This window comes from Amblyomma maculatum, chromosome 1 (genome assembly GCF_055883805.1).
Source record: "Amblyomma maculatum isolate TAMU_Amacu chromosome 1, ASM5588380v1, whole genome shotgun sequence".
NCBI classification, from domain to species: domain Eukaryota; kingdom Metazoa; phylum Arthropoda; class Arachnida; order Ixodida; family Ixodidae; genus Amblyomma; species Amblyomma maculatum.
Genome location: NC_139344.1, coordinates 311,653,077 through 311,670,476, shown reverse-complemented (window position 1 = coordinate 311,670,476; position 17,400 = coordinate 311,653,077). Strand labels below are relative to the sequence as shown.

The following is a 17,400-nucleotide window of genomic DNA, read 5'->3' as shown; positions in this document are numbered from 1 at the left end:
TCCTTTTTTAATTGTAACGCTCTCCTTTTGTCAACCTATCCATCCGCTTATGCATCAGTTTGTTCAATCCGTTCTGTTTGCTTGAAAAAGCTAACCACGCGACACCCGCTGGTACGTCCTTTCAACGTGCATGTTAAATGCGTTATCTCCTGAGTTTTTTTGTTTTTTTTTTTAATCAAAACTACTCAGATGGCGCAAACAAAAGCCTTCAGTCTGAAATTTGTCAGCACTCTTGTCCAATCGGGCACGGTGGCCCAGCCAACTTGGTGTAGCATAAATGTTTGCTGGCTGCCAGTGTGGCGCGTGCTGGCGAACAGTGCCTCTTCTGCATGCTTTGGCCGAAGCGACTCGCCTCTAGGTGCTGGTAAAAAGGCGGGTGCTCCAGCCGAAACTGGGATCGCTGAATCGTGTATGCTGGTTTATACGTTCTGTGGGATCTCTGACGAATGTATACCATATCGCCTGTTCCAAAACTCTGATCGTAGCGTGAACAACGTCCCCCTTCCCGGCTTTGCAAGAGCAAAAGTGGCTGCACTCTGGCTCCAGTTTGCAAGACTCACTCATGAATGAAGGCTGATTTTTTTGTACCCGTTAATCCTGCTTCGCTCAGGATAATTTCTATACTTCGGCGAATTCAGCGATGCCGCCCGCATTGTTAGCTATAGAGAGATTTCCGGAGGCGTATCAACGTAGGCCATTTTACCGGACCCCTCCTATGCAAGCACGGCGGCAGGGGAGGGAAGATTGAGTATCAAGAAATATTGTTCATAATTCGGCAATATACCACCACGGGATATCAGATGGAGAAGGCAACACAGCTGTCTCCATCTGTGTCTTAGCTTTCCTATCTAAAAGGCCATTCACACTTGCGCAGGATTTGGGTGACAGTTTTGGTCGAAAAGCGAAAGTCGCAAATAGTCGCCGTGGTCGCGACAATAGCAAGGCGATCGACCAGTGCTCGATTATACAGCCTTGCTGCAACTGTTGGTCACAAGCCGGTAACCAATCAGCGGCTCAGCTGAGGTAAACGGAAGTTAGTTTTACATCCGGCTTCTCGTTGTTCGTAGGCAGCCAAAAGCGACAAGTCTCGAACTAGACCAATTCAGTAAAGCGAGTATGGTGTGAACATTGGTCGAGATGATCGCATGCGACAGCCGGTCGCACGCCCTTCGCGACTGCAAGTGTGAATGGGCCTGTTGCAGCATGCGGCCACATACAAAGCGAGCTTTGCGCACGCTGCAGTGATGTCCGACATCGTGGCCGCCATGTTTGGTGGCCGGCTTGTGGACGAGTTGTTCCGGCCGCAGCCTCTTTACTCGGCTCGGGCGCTGCGTTCTTTGTTCGAGAAGTTGACGCATGCCTCCGTCATGCGGCTCAGTCCCGCCAGCATGGACAAGGTGAGTTCGCATGACTACGTGACTAGCAGCGACCGTTCCATCTAAATCGTCGCGCTTGTTCGCGGTCGAAGGAGCTTTTTTAGGGAAAGTGTTCCTGCTGCAGGTTCTTCTGATTCTCGATAATTCAATGCCGGACAGAATGCATTAATGGCATAAAAATAGAATACTAGATACTAGATCACGCATAACGGCACCGCGGTCTCTTCCCTAGGGCGACACCGAGCGAGCATCGGTGCCAGCCCTTTTCACGATTGGTTATCCCAACGGCGTCCTCTAAATATTAGCTTGAATAAAGTAACTGTATCTGTGACAAAACTTGTCGCATTCATGCGAAAACAAATTAACTGCCTCAGAGTGCTGGGACATCCATCGCCACTGTCATCGTTACAAAATGTGAGCGCTCAAAGTGTCATTCGTTCAAGGGCGGTGCATTTGGTGAAACATCTTCCCCAACTCTCCGCATTTGTGAATTCATTCCTCTTTACATGCGGGGCTCCCTAAATGACTAAAAGTGCGTATTTTATGGTAATTTCGATCACTCGTTGGCCGGGTTTTTTATTGTTAACGAGATGCGTATATCCGCCCAAGTGCCTCGGAGCGCCATGATGTGCCATTTTTTCAGGCCTCTTGAACGTGACCCCTCCGAGAGACTAATTTGTTACTCTTCCCACGGTAATGTCAGCCCCCACTTTTGCGTCGGCAGCTCTACGACCTGATGAGCATGGTGGTCAAGTACCAGCTGTGGGCCTGCGCCAGCCCCCGTGATCTGATGCCGCTCACGCTCAAGCACCTGGAGGCGGCCGGCCCCGGCGCATCGCATGTGGCACATGCCGTGCGCAAGGTATCGTCGCAGGGCGGAAAACAGCCGCGATCAAAGAACAGGTTATTCAGTAGGGATGCTTCAACTGCCTGGCGGGGAGTATTGCAACTTTTTCGCCGAAACATTCACTTCGGACGAATGCCAACATAGAGAGCCCGATAATCATTTTTAACAATAATTGAATAGAGTTGTCTATTCACTCTATATCCACGGATGTGGCCTTTACACGGGACATCAGCAGGTGCTGTCGCCTAATAAAAGCACTGAGAACTGTGAGTGCCGCGTGAAATTTTACAAACGCTGCCGTGTATCGCTTAGGTCAACTGCAGGCCAATAACTGACAATGTGATTTTTTCTTCTCCCCTGCCATTATACATCTATCTGCTCACTATGTACCAGAACCGCGAAACTTACATGTGATGTAATTACGAAATATGCATAACAAAAACAATGTCTCTCCAACTCTGCGGCATCGCGCGTGAGTCGCTCTGTCGGAAAGCCAGCGGCATGTTCTGTGCACGGCAGGTTTTGACAATTAAGCAACGTTGTAATGCAATATATCTCGAGAAATGCATCGCGTGTTATTTGGCGCAGCACCTGGGGGCCCAGGACGTGGCTAGTCTGCAGCGGGCGCGCTACGCTCTGCTGCGCTTCTTTCAAGACCTGCGTGTCCGGGTATGTAGATTTACGGCCCTCGGCGGCATCGTGTGCATCCTCCTCCCTTGGTGCAGGTGTCGGTGCTGCTTCGCAGCGGAGCCCAGCGACCCAGTGGCCAGCTGGCTGTGGTCGCGGGCCCGCGGCTGCCGGGAGCCATAAGGTGCGTACGCTGACCCGCGTAAAGAAAGGCTGCTAGCCGGCCTTCTTGGCTGCAGGGAATGGGCGCCGGGCGGGCTGCTACTTTCCGAGACGAGCTTTGCGACCGGCGACAGCGGCGAGCCCGCTGACACTCGTCCCGCCCTTGGCACCAATATGCAAGTATCCGGCCAAATATATACCTAATCAAGTTTAAATGCACGCTAGACTACAAGGGACCGCGATGATATTTGGTTAAGCGAGAACCAAACCCGCCCAGCTCAGCCGCCCATCTTTGCCAGAATTTGGGGATTGACATTGGCAAAGCCAAGGAATCGTTCTTTACCTAACTACGCATTACCGTACAAGATTCGGCCAAATACCATTCAGCGTAACCCATTTCAGTGAGCCCCGCCGTTGTGGTGCAGTGATTAAGGCACTCCAATTATACTGTGTCCAAGGACGCGGGATCGAATCCCGGCCGTTTTTCGATGGAGGCAAAAAGCAAGGCTTTGCGGTGGCAGAAACTTCCAGAACACTCAACCACGGTGTCTCTCGTGGCCTCAACCACAAAATTTCACTGAGGTGCTCCATCTATAGCCACATCACCTAGCAAGTGATGTGGGATAACTGAGAAGAAGTCAGACACTCAGTCTGATTTCTTTGTGCCAAGTCTTTTAGGTAGGCTTCCAGTGATTATCCTCTTCGTTAATTCCACTTCCAAACACAGAACACATATCTTCTGGATACAGGGTACAAGTGATTCAACTCAATCGATCCATTTCTACGTGAAAACCACTCCAGATGTGCATTTAAAAGGGAAAAAAAAAAGCATGCATGTTTAGGAGAAATCATTCACAAGCGATAAAAAGATTTGGACAATGCAATGAAATGATCACACTCAGAGCGACATAAAAGTAGTGGGCTGATAGGAAGTGAAGCAATGAAAGGCGGTAACTGAACAAAGCCAGTAGGAAGAGGCTCAGCATCTTATATGAATAGGCAATAAAATTAAGGCCCATTATGAGGTGCATGCAGCAGTTACAGTGGTGCAGCGTTACCTTTTTTTAAACTGCAGTGGTTGCTATAAATATCACGGCAATTGCTCGGCATCTCAGATATCCCCATTGACAATTTCACATCCAGGGAACCGAGCAGCAGTGGCATGTTATTTGCTGCTGTCCTATAAATGCATGCACATTTTCCCCTTTCTGTACCGTGACTGAAAGCGACTGAACAGTGGGTGTCGCAAGAGGTCCAGAGTCCCTAGGAATAGGGAACAAAATTAAGTTTTGCTTGTAAGAAACAGAGGTACAAAAAGAAGCAAATATGTCTGCAATAATGGGATGATGGCCTGCGTTTTCATCAATAGCTGTAAACAACATGTCACCGCTAGTCGGTTTTTTGGATGGGGTTGCCAATGCCAGAGCCTAAAACTCAGAGCGATATGAGTAATATTTATTGCAGCCACGGCTATAAAGAATTCTGACAAAACACTCCATTACTGTAACTATTCAACCGCATATTTATGGATATTGTTCATTAAAGGACAGTTCGGTATTTTCTCCTCCCAAATGATGTTTTCGTATTCACATAGGATGCTGAATAGGTTATAACAGAATTTCATTTCATTTTAGACTCCGCTTCGGTTTCAACATTTCTGTGATGGCTATTATGTGCACTTCATGCATACTGCACGGCACAAAGAGCTGTAATTGCCAAACAGGCGGACCTGAGGCCCTGTCTAAATTCGCCCGAAAGTGCGCTCCGTGACCGATCGTCGCCTCACACCAGCAGTCAATGCGCGTTGTTTACTTTGCAGTGACATGGGTGCAGTGCACACGCGGCGTGTGTGCCTTTTTGCTTGTTTTGTTATTTTCTTCTTCCTCTGAACAGCAGCTGCCCGCGATGGCAAAACAGGTACGGCACAGCGCGTGAAGACGCGTGCTTGTGGGGGAGTCAAGAAGACGCTTGCTCGGAGGGAGGAGAGGAAATCCAGGTGTCGATTGAGAAAATTTTAAAACGGGGCTCACTGGTGCTGTTCACGGCTTTCAGTTCAATGTAATTTTCCCATTAAAATGGGAATTCATTATGGCTAAATTATAGCCTAATCATCAGGCGGTATCACGCACATAATGTCCTCTCCACTGTAAAATCGGTTTGCAAAGACCGCACGGACAGTTTTCAATACAATGTGTGTACACGTGAAAACAAAAAACCCCGCCGGAGTGGCGCAGTGGTTACGGCGCTCGACTACTGTTCCCAAGGTTGTGCGATGTCAGTGCACGTTAAAGAACCCCAGGTGATCGAAATTTCCGGCGTCCTCCACTACGGCGTCTCTCATAGCCTGAGTTACTTTGGAACGTTAAACTCCGCAAACCAAACAAAAAAACTGCCCTGTATACACTCTTAAAAATGCGAAAACTGCACGAGCAAGCATTGGTTCCTGCGAGCAGAAGAAACGCTCTCCAAAGCCGGGCGCGTCGTATGTTGTTACTAATTGATTGCGGCGTGCCGCGCACTCAAGACAATTTGCGCAAATAGCTGCCTTGAGCGTTCAGTCGCGCTTTGGTGCATAACACCTGTTATGCATGGCTGCTCAATTTTCAGCGCAAATGTTGTTGTCCGTATTTCAGCAACCAAAATAAGTCCACGCACTTCCTTGCGTGTAACCCTGACAAAATGTTCCTAGTCCTTGAAAGTCATGCTTTGCGCAGTTATTTCGAGCAGGATACGAAAATAGAACATTTGGTAGGAGATTATACAGAACCTTGTATGGGAAAAAGGCACGCTGCAAGGATATACTCTCTCTGTCCGCCGTTGTTGTACTCCTTGCTCCGCTGTCTCCCCTTTTGTTGCGCTCTTCCCCCTTGCAATGAACCAACTATTTGGCAAGCACAAACCGGAGCACATGTAACATGTATAGGCGCAAAAGAACCAAATTATACGCAGGAACTAACGAAGGAAGAAATTAAAGAAATGCATAAGAAGCGGTCGCAGGTCTTGTAAGGTGCGCTTGATCTAAAAAAAAAAAGAAGAAAAAAACCTTCCCATCCACCCTCCAACGTCTTTTTTTTTTTTTTTCCTTTTTTGCCACTGTTGGCTTCTTCGACTGGACCTTGCGGATGACACATCCCTTCTTTCTGCGTTTACCCTAGGCCCCTGAAGCGACGGCAGCCTGAGAGCTACAAAGGGACAGGAGAGAGTGAGGGAGCGGGCGAGCCCTGGCCCCCGGTACCATACTAAAGCCCTGCATAGAGATGCCTCTCTCCTGGGCGCGCCGCGCGCATATGAGCCCATCCCTACTGTCTCTCCCCTCCCCACCTAGCTCTTTCAAAGAACTGCTATGGCCGGCCGCGCAGCTAACAAAAGGCATGCACACATCCTGCAGCAGCCTGAAAGGATAACATTTTCAATTTTGTTGTGACCAGAACATTTCGCCCTGTTCTCAGCAATGTTATACTTTCTGGCAACGCAACAAACTTGTCTGAACCCATATAGTTCCGTGCGTTGACAATCACGCTGATCTTTTTCTCCCCTTTCGCTTTCCACTTCTCACTAGTATTTCTTTATTCCTTTTCCACCTCCCGTAGCGTGGTTGGAATGATGAACAAGTTTATTGTTTAACCATGACGATATATGTGTTGTGCGCCATATATACACTTGTCATGCTCGCAGCATGCGCGAGTAACTGCCGTTTTCTGTTTTTTTTTTTTCTTTTTTTTTTTTTTGGGGGGGGGGGGGGGCACCATGGGAATGGCAAAAAAACTAAAACCTCGAGAGTCTTCCTCTGCTTCATTTTGCACGTCATATGTGTAGAAAGCACGCACAGCGCATTTGGTCCTTGCCCCAGGTAAACGGACGACGCGGCGCGAAGTGCCAATGCAACAGCGTTCGAAAACAAAATTTTACTATGAACACGGCCATTTGTCCGATCAACTTCCCTTGAAGTAACGTCTTCCTTCTCGGCAATGGAAAGGTTACTTCCTGATTGACACATGATAGTGCTATAATCAGTTTCGTTTTGTGTGTGCGTTCTCACTGACAACTGAATTTGTGCTAGAGTTTAATTATTCCAGCTGCTTTTACATCGTTGCAGTTGGGTCATTCCGTCTCAAACATCCAAGGTGTACGGACTATCTCACCACAGGACTGTATCAGATCTCCCATATATATATATATATATATATAAAGTTCGTGGTAATGGGTATAAAAATTCGTAATCTGCCGAATATTTCTCGAGAAAAAAAACATGCACCTTGAAGCGCGTGTTGAAATATTAGGCTTGGTGCAAATGCAGGGATTAGAATTGTTTAACACTTACATTGATCACATTACAGAATTTATATATTTTCCTACATATTCACATGTTCCTTCATGCTCCAGCTTATGCCAAATAATATCTATGCCAAATAATTATCGACCAATTACCATTCTTCCTTTTTTTTGACAAAATTTTAGAAAAATTATTTGCAATAAGGCTGTCAGGATATATTGAAAAATACAACATATTGACTGATGCTCAACACGGTTTTCGACGCGGACTATCTACAGATACTGCTATATCTTCTCTCATATATTATATCAGGCTTGCTATCGGTAAAGGAAAGTTTTCAGGCGCAGTTTTCATTGATTTTAGCAAAGCATTTGATTCCATCGATCACTCCATCTTGTTTCAGAAACTTGAGTCGTACGGCATACCAGGACCTCCACTAATGCGTTTGAAGAGCATTCTTCGTGACCGAGAGCACATAGTCTGTATTAATAACCATGCATCTAATAAAGCTCTCACTAACATTGGTGTTCCACAGGGTTCTATTCTAGGCCCTGTATTGTTTCTACTCTATATTAACGATTTACCATCCTGTTTTAGGCATTGTAATAGAGATGACTCTATTATGATAACATCGCACCATGACATTTACCAGCTCATATCTAACCTTCAAAATGACATTAATTCTCTTGAGCATTGGTGCCATATTAACTGTGAATGCTATTAAGACGCATTCAGATTTTCCATCCCCCTCAGAAGCCCGTCTCACCACTGCTATACTTCAGTTCCACTGCCATCGCGTCGCAAGACCGAATTTCGTTTCTAGGTGTTGTTATTGACCCTCACCTAAAATTCCATTATCCTATAGCGGAAACTTGCAAGAAAATTTCATTTGGGTTACGCGCACTAATCAAAGCCCGATCCTTTTTCCCAATCCGCACGTTACTATCACTTTACTACGCTTTCGTCCACAGCCACTTAAACTACGGCATTTCATCCTGGGGTAACGTCTATCATGTTCATCTTTGGCCATTAATAAAACTGCAAAAGTACGCCATACGCATCATAACCTCCTCCCCTCGATTGTCACCGTCGCACATTTTGTTCAGGAATTTAAATGTTCTACCCCTCTCGGCTCTTTATCTTTATAATATCGGTATTCTATTCTTGAAGATTCTTCACCATCAGTTCCCATTTAGCATTTTTCCTCCCGGCATGATCAAAAACAACAGCGTTACACGGTTCGCTCTACGTAATAATTTTTTACTACCTAAGGTCAGCACTAACTACGGGAAACAAGACCTTCAATTATCGTCCGTATCATTTTGGAATTCTTTGCATTTCGACATTAAGCAAACTAATAAACTTTCTTTGTTCAAGTTGAAATTAAAAAAATTTCTTCTTAATTTGTGATTTCTTTATCTTTTGTGTCGCGGAATTCGTAAGTGTTTTTGTACTTTTTCCTGTATTCTGTTTTTATAACTAAATCTGTCAGCGATGCACTTTACTGTGTATTTCATTATTTATTTTCAGTGTTGCTTCATAAATTTTCTTACAATAATAATATTATTCTTTATGTTGCCTATCGAAATCTATTACCATGGGAGGTCCCACCTGCAGTCTTGTACCATGGGACCTCTCGCTGTATATTCTTGTACGTCGTTTTTTTATTCAGAAATCAACTTTCAAATTCAACTTCAACTTCAATGCAGGAATGAAAAATTTCGTCACTAAATTTTGTTTACTTTAATACCTCACAATGGCTTTACTTCTCGGATTGATTTCAAAAGCAGTGCTCGTATTGTGGTTGAATAAATCATGTTCAATAATTTTCAAGATGCTGTACTTTAAATAACAATGAATTGTGATCATGATCTGTATTTCTGTTTGCAAAACAAAATAGAACATGCTCGACAGCCATTTGCAGAAACATTGGTTGCAGGATGTACGCACTGGGTCTCCACCTAAAAAATATTACTCTGTTTATAGTCCAATATATCTCCTTCTAACTCGATGTAATTTACTTGGAATAATTTGTTTTCAGCTGACAAATATACACTTTCTTTAGCCAGAGCGGCATTGCGGCGCAGCGCACAGCTCACATCGGGCACTTTACAATTTTGAGTTCGCTGATGGTGCTATTGGATTGATTGATGCTATAATCCGCAGAAAATGAGATTTGGTACCACATGGCAGTAAAAAAACACAAGTTTATTTATTTATTTTTTTTCGTTGTCGTCTATGCGTTGGGGTATTGGCGACAGAACAAAACGGTGAAAGTTGACAACTCGTTTAATTGGCTACAGGAAAGAAAAAAATTCTACAGACAACCGTATGGACGACTATTTCGTTCGGCGTCTCGCATGCATCATGCCCCCCCTTTTCAGGTCTTCCGTTATCGTACCTCCTTCGTATTCGGCAGGCGCGGCGGACATATGGTTCCTTGCAGAAACGGCGGCGGAAGTAGGTTCCATTCTTCTCGGCACCCGGTTTGAATGTCGTTCCACTGCCAACGCGTCCACACGCATACACAAGCATGGACACATAAACATACATTCACCACTCGGCCGGCGAAACTCCGCGGAAACAAACCCGCTTAGGCTCTGGCGTTTTTCTTTTAGCCGCGGTTTAACTCCGTATGAACGCATGTGAAAGCATTTTTTATTGGCATGGTTTGGCAGGGCTAAAAAATGTTCACTTCTATTTGCACTGCATGATTCCTTTAGTAAATTGTCCTAATTTTATTGCATCGAGTGTGTGGTTCCTTTTAGTACAATAACTATATATTGTGCAGTGTTCTTTTATACTAACGTTCTGTATTGATTGCGTTCACTAAATATGTAAGTCCAAAGCTGTGCAGCAATCCATTAAGTTATTTACATTACTCATTTCTCTTCGTGATATATTTTACAACCTTTATTATGCCCATCAAGGTATCCTTATTTCTCAAGCACTGTTACACCTTGTTCATGTTGTCTACAAAAAAATTTCGTATAATGTGATAAGAAAGTCACGGCGACTGATTGTCAATGATGGGATGCCACTCCATTCTTGTGACCTCATACACCAACTGAATGATCCCGAATGAGATGGACGTTCAATTGTATGAGAGCTGAATGAGGCGTGTGACGTATACGATGTTGTATGACTGACGATATCAGACAAGTTATATGATCTCGAACAGAAATCATTCGACCTTTGTATGAGATCGTACAAAAATATCATCCTTAACGTACATATATCGTTCAGATCATACACATAAATCAACTATCACACATTTCTCATTCATTCCTCATGCGGCTTTTTCAATAGGGATGTCCCAGCTCAAAACAGATGTCATAGACACTGGGAAAGGCACCAAAGCAGTGCTAGGGCTATGCCAAGACATTCGATAACGTTGCACACGAAGCCATTCTCGAGAACCTCTCACACATTAACCCGGGAGAAAAAACCTTCCGATACATTCCCTCATTTCTCAGCCATAGGGCCGCGACAATTAAGATAGAGTCAATGCGTTTTCGGGCAGAGGGACACCGCAGGGTACTATCACCGTTCCTCTTCAATCTCTCCCTCATAAAGCTTCCACCAAAGACTGGAAGCCATTCCTGGGCTGAGACATACATTCTACGCAGATGACATCTCACTCTGGACCACCAATGGGAATGACAACGCGCGGTAGGCAATATCGCAGAGCTCGCAGGTCATTCAGGACTAACATGCTCACATCCAAAATCAGAGCTACTGGTCATCCGACCCAAACCCAGGGGTCCCGGTTCCAGGAGCCAAGCGCCCCCAACCCAGCTTAACTTGTGCGTGGGGGGACTTACAATCAAGGAGGTGCAGTCAATAACGATCCTAGGACTGTATCTACAATTGCTAACAAGAAAAACAAATAAACCCTACAAAAGATGAAAACATTACTTAATATGTCAATTAGGCTAATCGGAAGAATCTCCAACCGTAGGAAAGGAGCTTACAAAAAAAAAAAAAAAAACCTTTGTAGGATAGTGCAGGTCCTGAGCAGGATGGTGTGGAGTTCGATGGACGACACTTCGACCAGGCCTCAGGGAACAAGCCTCTCTTTATTGCGACATGACAAGTATATATACAGACGCCGAGTATTGCAAACGTACACGTGCACTTGTTAAGATAGCTACTATCACACAAGTAGCGATAATGCCACAGATGGTGTATGCACTGCCATGCCTAAAGCTAGATGCCGCTGTGAAAGGCAAAGCCGAGACAATAATTAGGCTAGCATACAAAGCAGTCTCGCTCACAAGCGGTGGTGGACGTGCACGAGCGGGCATCAGGGTCGGTAGTGACAAAATCTTCGGAAAGAGCGGAACAGGCAGCTGTGGCACTAGAGCAGCGACGCGGATACAATCTTCTCTGATTCTAAATTTGCCGTTCGTAGCTTTGTGGGGGCAGAATCTAAACTGCGGCACAGCCGGTACTGAAACTGACGAAGCAACCATACAAAGAAATTAAGGTGATATGGGGGCCGGCCTCATTCTCACAGCCGGTGCTCCTCTCCGTCGCGGCGGCACCGGCGGGGGACACCGCACGACGGATGGAACGGCGCGATGTTCAAACATAAAGGGCCGCCGGACGCCGTCAAACCTGCTCGGGCGGGGCTTCGCCGCTCCCACGCGACTCTACGTCAGAGCGCTTTTTTTTTTTTCTCCTGCAAGAAAAAAAAAAATACGGAGGGCGGCTGCCCTCTCTGCAGCGGTGGAAGTCGTGTACTCCGCGTCCGTACGGGAAAAAAAAAAAAAGAAAAAAAAAAAAAAAAGAAGCGTGCTGTCTCACGTGCTCTAGCAGCAGTTTGGAGCTAGAAAGCGTTTTCATCTCAGCTTTGGTTACGGTACAAACACCACGCGTACTGCGCCAAAACGAATGAGTATAATTATAGCAAGCATGTATTAAACCGCAAAAAGTTATGCTCACTCCATTAAAATTATTCTTCGCAATCAGCACAATCACAGAAAACGTAATGAACGATTCTATAAATAAAAGAATTGTTCGCGACAACATGGCAAGATGGTTTTGATACAAGCATTAAAAAATCAAGTTAGAATGGCGCCGACTGAAATAATATTTCACGCAAATCTGTCGGAAGTCGAGGTTAGCTGTGACGTCCTGCACATTGCAAAATTAAATACAATCGGCATTTTTTGTTAGCCTCTTGTGCTTTGGTGCTTCAGTAGATGTACGAAACTCCACGCAATTCAAGACTGCTAGCAAGTTTCTCGTTTTGATATTTCGAGCTTCTATTAGAACTGCATCCATACCTGAAGACTGGAAGACTGCGCGTGTGGTGCCCGTCCTGAAGAAGGGGGACCCACTTTTATTATCTAACTACCGACCCATATCTATATTATGCTCTTCTTGTAAATTCATGGAGCATATCGTAGCCGACCTCATTTCTAAATTTCTCCAAGATAATAACATTTTGTCGGAACACCAGCATGGCTTCAGGAAAGGGTTTTCTACGGTCACACAGTTAGTCACTTTATTTCACTTTCTTGCTTCCGTCGTGGATAGGACCGGCCAGGTAGACTTAATTTTTTTGGATTACAGCAAGGCGTTCGACCTAGTACCGCATAACAAACTAATAGAGAAACTTCAAATGATAGGATTGCCCGATTTCCTAGTTGCCTGGGTTTCTATGTATTTATTGCAACGCAAACAGTATGTTACAATTAACGGAGATAGTTCTTGTGCTCTTCCGGTTACATCTGGTATCCCTCAGGGCAGTGTTCTTGGGCCGCTGCTGTTTTTGATATATTGCAATGATATTGTCAATATAGTTAATGAGCCTGTGCAGATCCGCATGTATGCTGATGACTGCATTATTTTTAATGAGATCCGGTCAGTTGACGACCAGGTAGCACTAAACATGACCCTTAACAACATATTCACATGGTGTTGTAAATGGGGAATGAAACTAAACTCGGAAAAGACGGTGTTACTACGTGTTACAAGAAAACATAATCCGTTAAAATACTCTTTTTCTTTGGATTCAGGTCTAATAGCTGAAGTTAACGAATTTAAATATCTTGGTGTGACATTAACAAGCAACTTAAACTGGAACACTCATATCTCTAACACTTGCTCGTCTGCATTTCGAAAACTTTGCTTGTTGCGCCATAAGCTAAAGGATGCCCCTCTCAAAGTTAAAAGATTAGCATACGAAACTTTTATAAGGACTAAATTAGAGTATGCCTGTATTGTATGGGACCCGTATACTGTCACCAACATAAACGCTCTAGAGCGGATCCAAAGGAAAGCCGTCCGTTTCATGTTTTCGCAGTACTGTCGAACAATCTCTGTCTCTACACTGATGCAATCGAATTCAATACCTACCCTTCAATCCCGGCGAAAATTCCCTCGACTGAAATTTTTATACTTATTGTTTAACCATAAACTTGGAATAGATTCTTCACCGTACCTGCTAGTATCGAACACCAGACAAACCCGACACTCTCACCCCCTTTCTCTTACCCCGTACTTTGCTAAGACTAGGTTATTTCAACACTCTTTCTTTCCGCAGACCATCAGTGATTGGAATAACTTGCCAGCTACCTGCCTACAGTCTCTTGACCTGATTTATGACCATGTTTAGCTTTGGTTATGCTGTGCCATTATCTTTTTCATTTACCGCTGTTTGTGCTTTGTTCTGTTCGCATCTTGGTATTATTGCTCACTCGTAATAACTTGTTTGTAATCCACTCCTGCTTGGGCCTCACGGCCTGCAGTATGCACTAAATAAATAAAATAAATAAATATAAGCATTGTTCACCAGCAATGAAACGTTCTTGTCGATACCACCATTCGTGATATTTAGGTAGCACTTAATATTTTGCTATCACCTGCAAGTGCATGCAATGCGGCTTCAAAAGCGGTGGCTTCCTCTTGAAACGCAATTTCGTCACAGCTATTTTTTTTTTAATGGTTCTCTGTCTTGCGGGGAGATTGCGGCCTTTTCTTACATTTCTTTTCCCCATTCATATGCTTTTTCTTTACTTAGTTTCTTAGACCTCCTCCCCTTGACTAAGTTTTCTTGCCGCGCCATTTACCCGCTGTTTGCATTTTTTTTCTCTCTCTCTCTTTTCTTTGTTCAGTTTTCTCCTCTGCTCCTTTCCTCACCTCGCCCATACCTCTTCCTTTCCCTTCTTCACCTGTGCGGCAGTCGTTCTGACTTCTTCGCCTGCCTAGCCAGCAGGTTTTCCGTCCATCCAAATCTTTACTGCCTCGAACCTTGTTTGCCACTCCGTACTTGTTTTTGGTTCTGGTTGTGTCTATATAATGGCTCTTAGCTCAACTTGTGAGCCACATGCTTTACATGATTTCAATTTGTCAAGAACCTGTTCTGCTTTTGGATCGACTTAGGTTGGCGAGAAAAACTACCAGATTAACTATTTGCAACGAGGTACCGTTTGCGTAGCTCCAAATTGAAAGGGAGTGAAATTCCAAATCTACTACTTGAAAATAGTGTTACCTCTGCATCTCAGATAAAAAAAAATTACCCGTCTCTTATATTCCGCTTTTAGTGTCGCGACTTCTCGCAGCAGTTCAGAGTTGGAACGCCTTCTTATGTCAGCCTCAGTACAAACACCGCACGTACTACGGAACAACAAATGGTACGGATATATATCAAGGGTACGGATATATATCAAGCCAGTGTCCATGCTCAGCATAAATGCGCACATCTATAATATTATTCATGGCAGTCAGCGAAATCGAAGAAATCTATAGGAACATATATAATAACCCTGTCATCAATAAAGGAATGGGTCGCCAGAACTTGCAAAATTTCTTTTGATGCACCCATTCAAACATACAACTGAAATATCGTTAAGTTTTGTAGGAGGTCATGTTTAGCTGCGACACCCGGTGCATTGAAAAATGAAAAAAAAAAAAAAAGAAACGGCATTTGTTGTCTCTTGTCAGCGCGCGCTTCGTGGGGCACCAAACAGGAGGGCAACCCCCGCTTTTCTCTCTCTCTCTCTCTGTGTTCGCGCACCGCCGTCTGCATGCGAGCCCGCGATGGCCGCGCGGCCGCTCCGCCAGCGCTCGCTCGGTCGCGACACGCAAGCCGTGACGTAGAGTCACGTGAGAGGCGAGCGCGCTCACTGGTCCGTCTTTCGTGGGGCGGAGTCCGCCGCTCGCCGGACCGGCGGCGCCTTGGAGCACAACCCCACGGCGCCGGCCACCCGATTTCGGGGAGTACTGGCACCATTAACTCCCCTTCTCGGGCGAGCGCCGAGGCGACGGAGGCGACGGAGGAGAGAAAAACCGGCTGTGAGAATTAAGGCCCCCGTACGGTCGTTTTTAGAGGCGCTGCGCTCGTCCGCCTTCCGCCAGCTGCCGGACGCGTTCGGCACGGGAGGCGCATAGGGTGCTATACGGTCACTTTTGGGCATCTTTTGGGTGGCGGATTTCTCCAGCGCTCTGATTGGCGCGCCCGGCGCGCGCTGCTTCGAACGTCGAAACGCTGCATATGACGGCTGCGGCGCTGGTTTCGGGAAACTTTTCCTCTTCACGGTGGCTCTCGATCATCGGCTATCAAATTAATTTGCACCCTAGCTGTAGAGTAATTGAGCCCCCGCATATACAGCACAAACAGTATGAACTGACCATTAGTAGAGCGATTAAGTCGCCGGCGATGCAATCATCCAGCAACAGCGTAGTACTCCCAGGCGTATACATTTAAATGTAAAATGTATATATTCATATCTCCCCTGCCTGTGTTCGCGCGTTCACTTCGGTATAGCACTCGCGGCAAAGATACAGGAGCTGGTCATTTAATGTTTTCATCCGAAATCACAGCCTAAACACATTTTACAACACACCTGTTTTACTGTGAGAAAATAGATTGCAAAGCATAAACTAACATGCACATCATTTGTAACATGTACAGAAGCACTGTTTTCCGTGCGGTTCTCCCCGGTGGTAGCAATCTCTTAGTGGCGTACATTTCGCCACGTAATCCTCATTTCTGGCTGCAACGTACAGCTGTGGTGTTGCATACGAGATGCATTTGCACGCAGAAAATGTGTCGAGGTTCATGACAGTAACAAATCTTTAAAAGTGCATGGAATTATTTGTTATGGTATCCATGCTATAGCAAATGATTCAAACAGTGCATGTTCAAATTATCTCTAAAATTCAATGTGTTTACTTCTTCAAAGACATTTAAAATAGCTGCTCAACTAGTTTATTTGTATTCAGTTTGGTTTTCAGCACTATTCATATTTGATTCAGCAGCAAGACTATGCTATTCATAATCGGTTTGGTTGGCAAAACTACAATTCGCATGCCCCCCAGTACGTAATACTAGTTTCTCCATCTCTGTGCTCAATGCTGCCTATATTAATAAGTGCCTTCATGTCAAGTGCAGCATACATTTCCTTTTCTTGACCTATGCCATTTGGTCTTCCTAGGTTTCATGTGTGTGCACTGCTTTTGTCATTTCAGACACAGAAAGTAGCAAATGAAATCTGGCAATTGAGTGTTAACATGCAACACAGCTCAAGCTACTCAGCTGCAGCATGTACTGAAAAGAATTGTTACCAATTGAGACAGCCTCTACTAGTCAAATTTCAAGTGAAATATTTGTACAGTTAGTGCCGAGCACAAATAAACAAGAATTATGGCACAATTGTGCTGCTGCTGAGGAAGAGTCCATAAAGTTTTCGAAACATTGCATGATATGAAATGACTATTCTAAGTACAAATATGTATATATTGGATGTTTTGTGTGGAATGAGTGTTTTATTCTTGTGTTGTAGTTTTATTTCACTATTTCTCATACTTAAAAACAATACAGCTAAGAGTAAGCACTGAAAAGTCACGTCACTGCACGACAGGGTAATAGTGCATGGCCGGAGTGGTCAGTTGGGATCAAGAAATACTTAGCGGCCACTGCCTTGCATTAGCTAAGGGTCCCCACTTGTAGAGAAAAACTGTCTAGGGGCTAATTGTAAAACAGTGACCAAGTGTAATGGCATGTTACTTAGTTGCCAGGACAGCATGCAGACTTGACGGAATTTTGACTTGTCTGTGAACATGAAATACTATACTTCTATGACTAGTGTACTTACCTACCCGAG

At 44.9% G+C, this 17,400-nt stretch overlaps 1 protein-coding gene across 1 annotated transcript in view; it reads left to right on the top strand.

Moving 5' to 3' along the window:
* OSCP1 (Organic solute carrier partner 1) overlaps nucleotides 1–17,400 on the top strand; it is an 89,099-nt gene that overhangs the window by 57,423 nt on the left and 14,276 nt on the right. Inside the window, exons 2-6 of the mRNA XM_084587084.1 lie at nucleotides 1,243–1,397; nucleotides 2,101–2,238; nucleotides 2,812–2,892; nucleotides 2,949–3,034; nucleotides 3,090–3,188. Coding sequence (XP_084443210.1) covers nucleotides 1,243–1,397; nucleotides 2,101–2,238; nucleotides 2,812–2,892; nucleotides 2,949–3,034; nucleotides 3,090–3,188 — 559 coding nt within the window. The remainder of the gene's footprint in view (nucleotides 1–1,242; nucleotides 1,398–2,100; nucleotides 2,239–2,811; nucleotides 2,893–2,948; nucleotides 3,035–3,089; nucleotides 3,189–17,400) is intronic.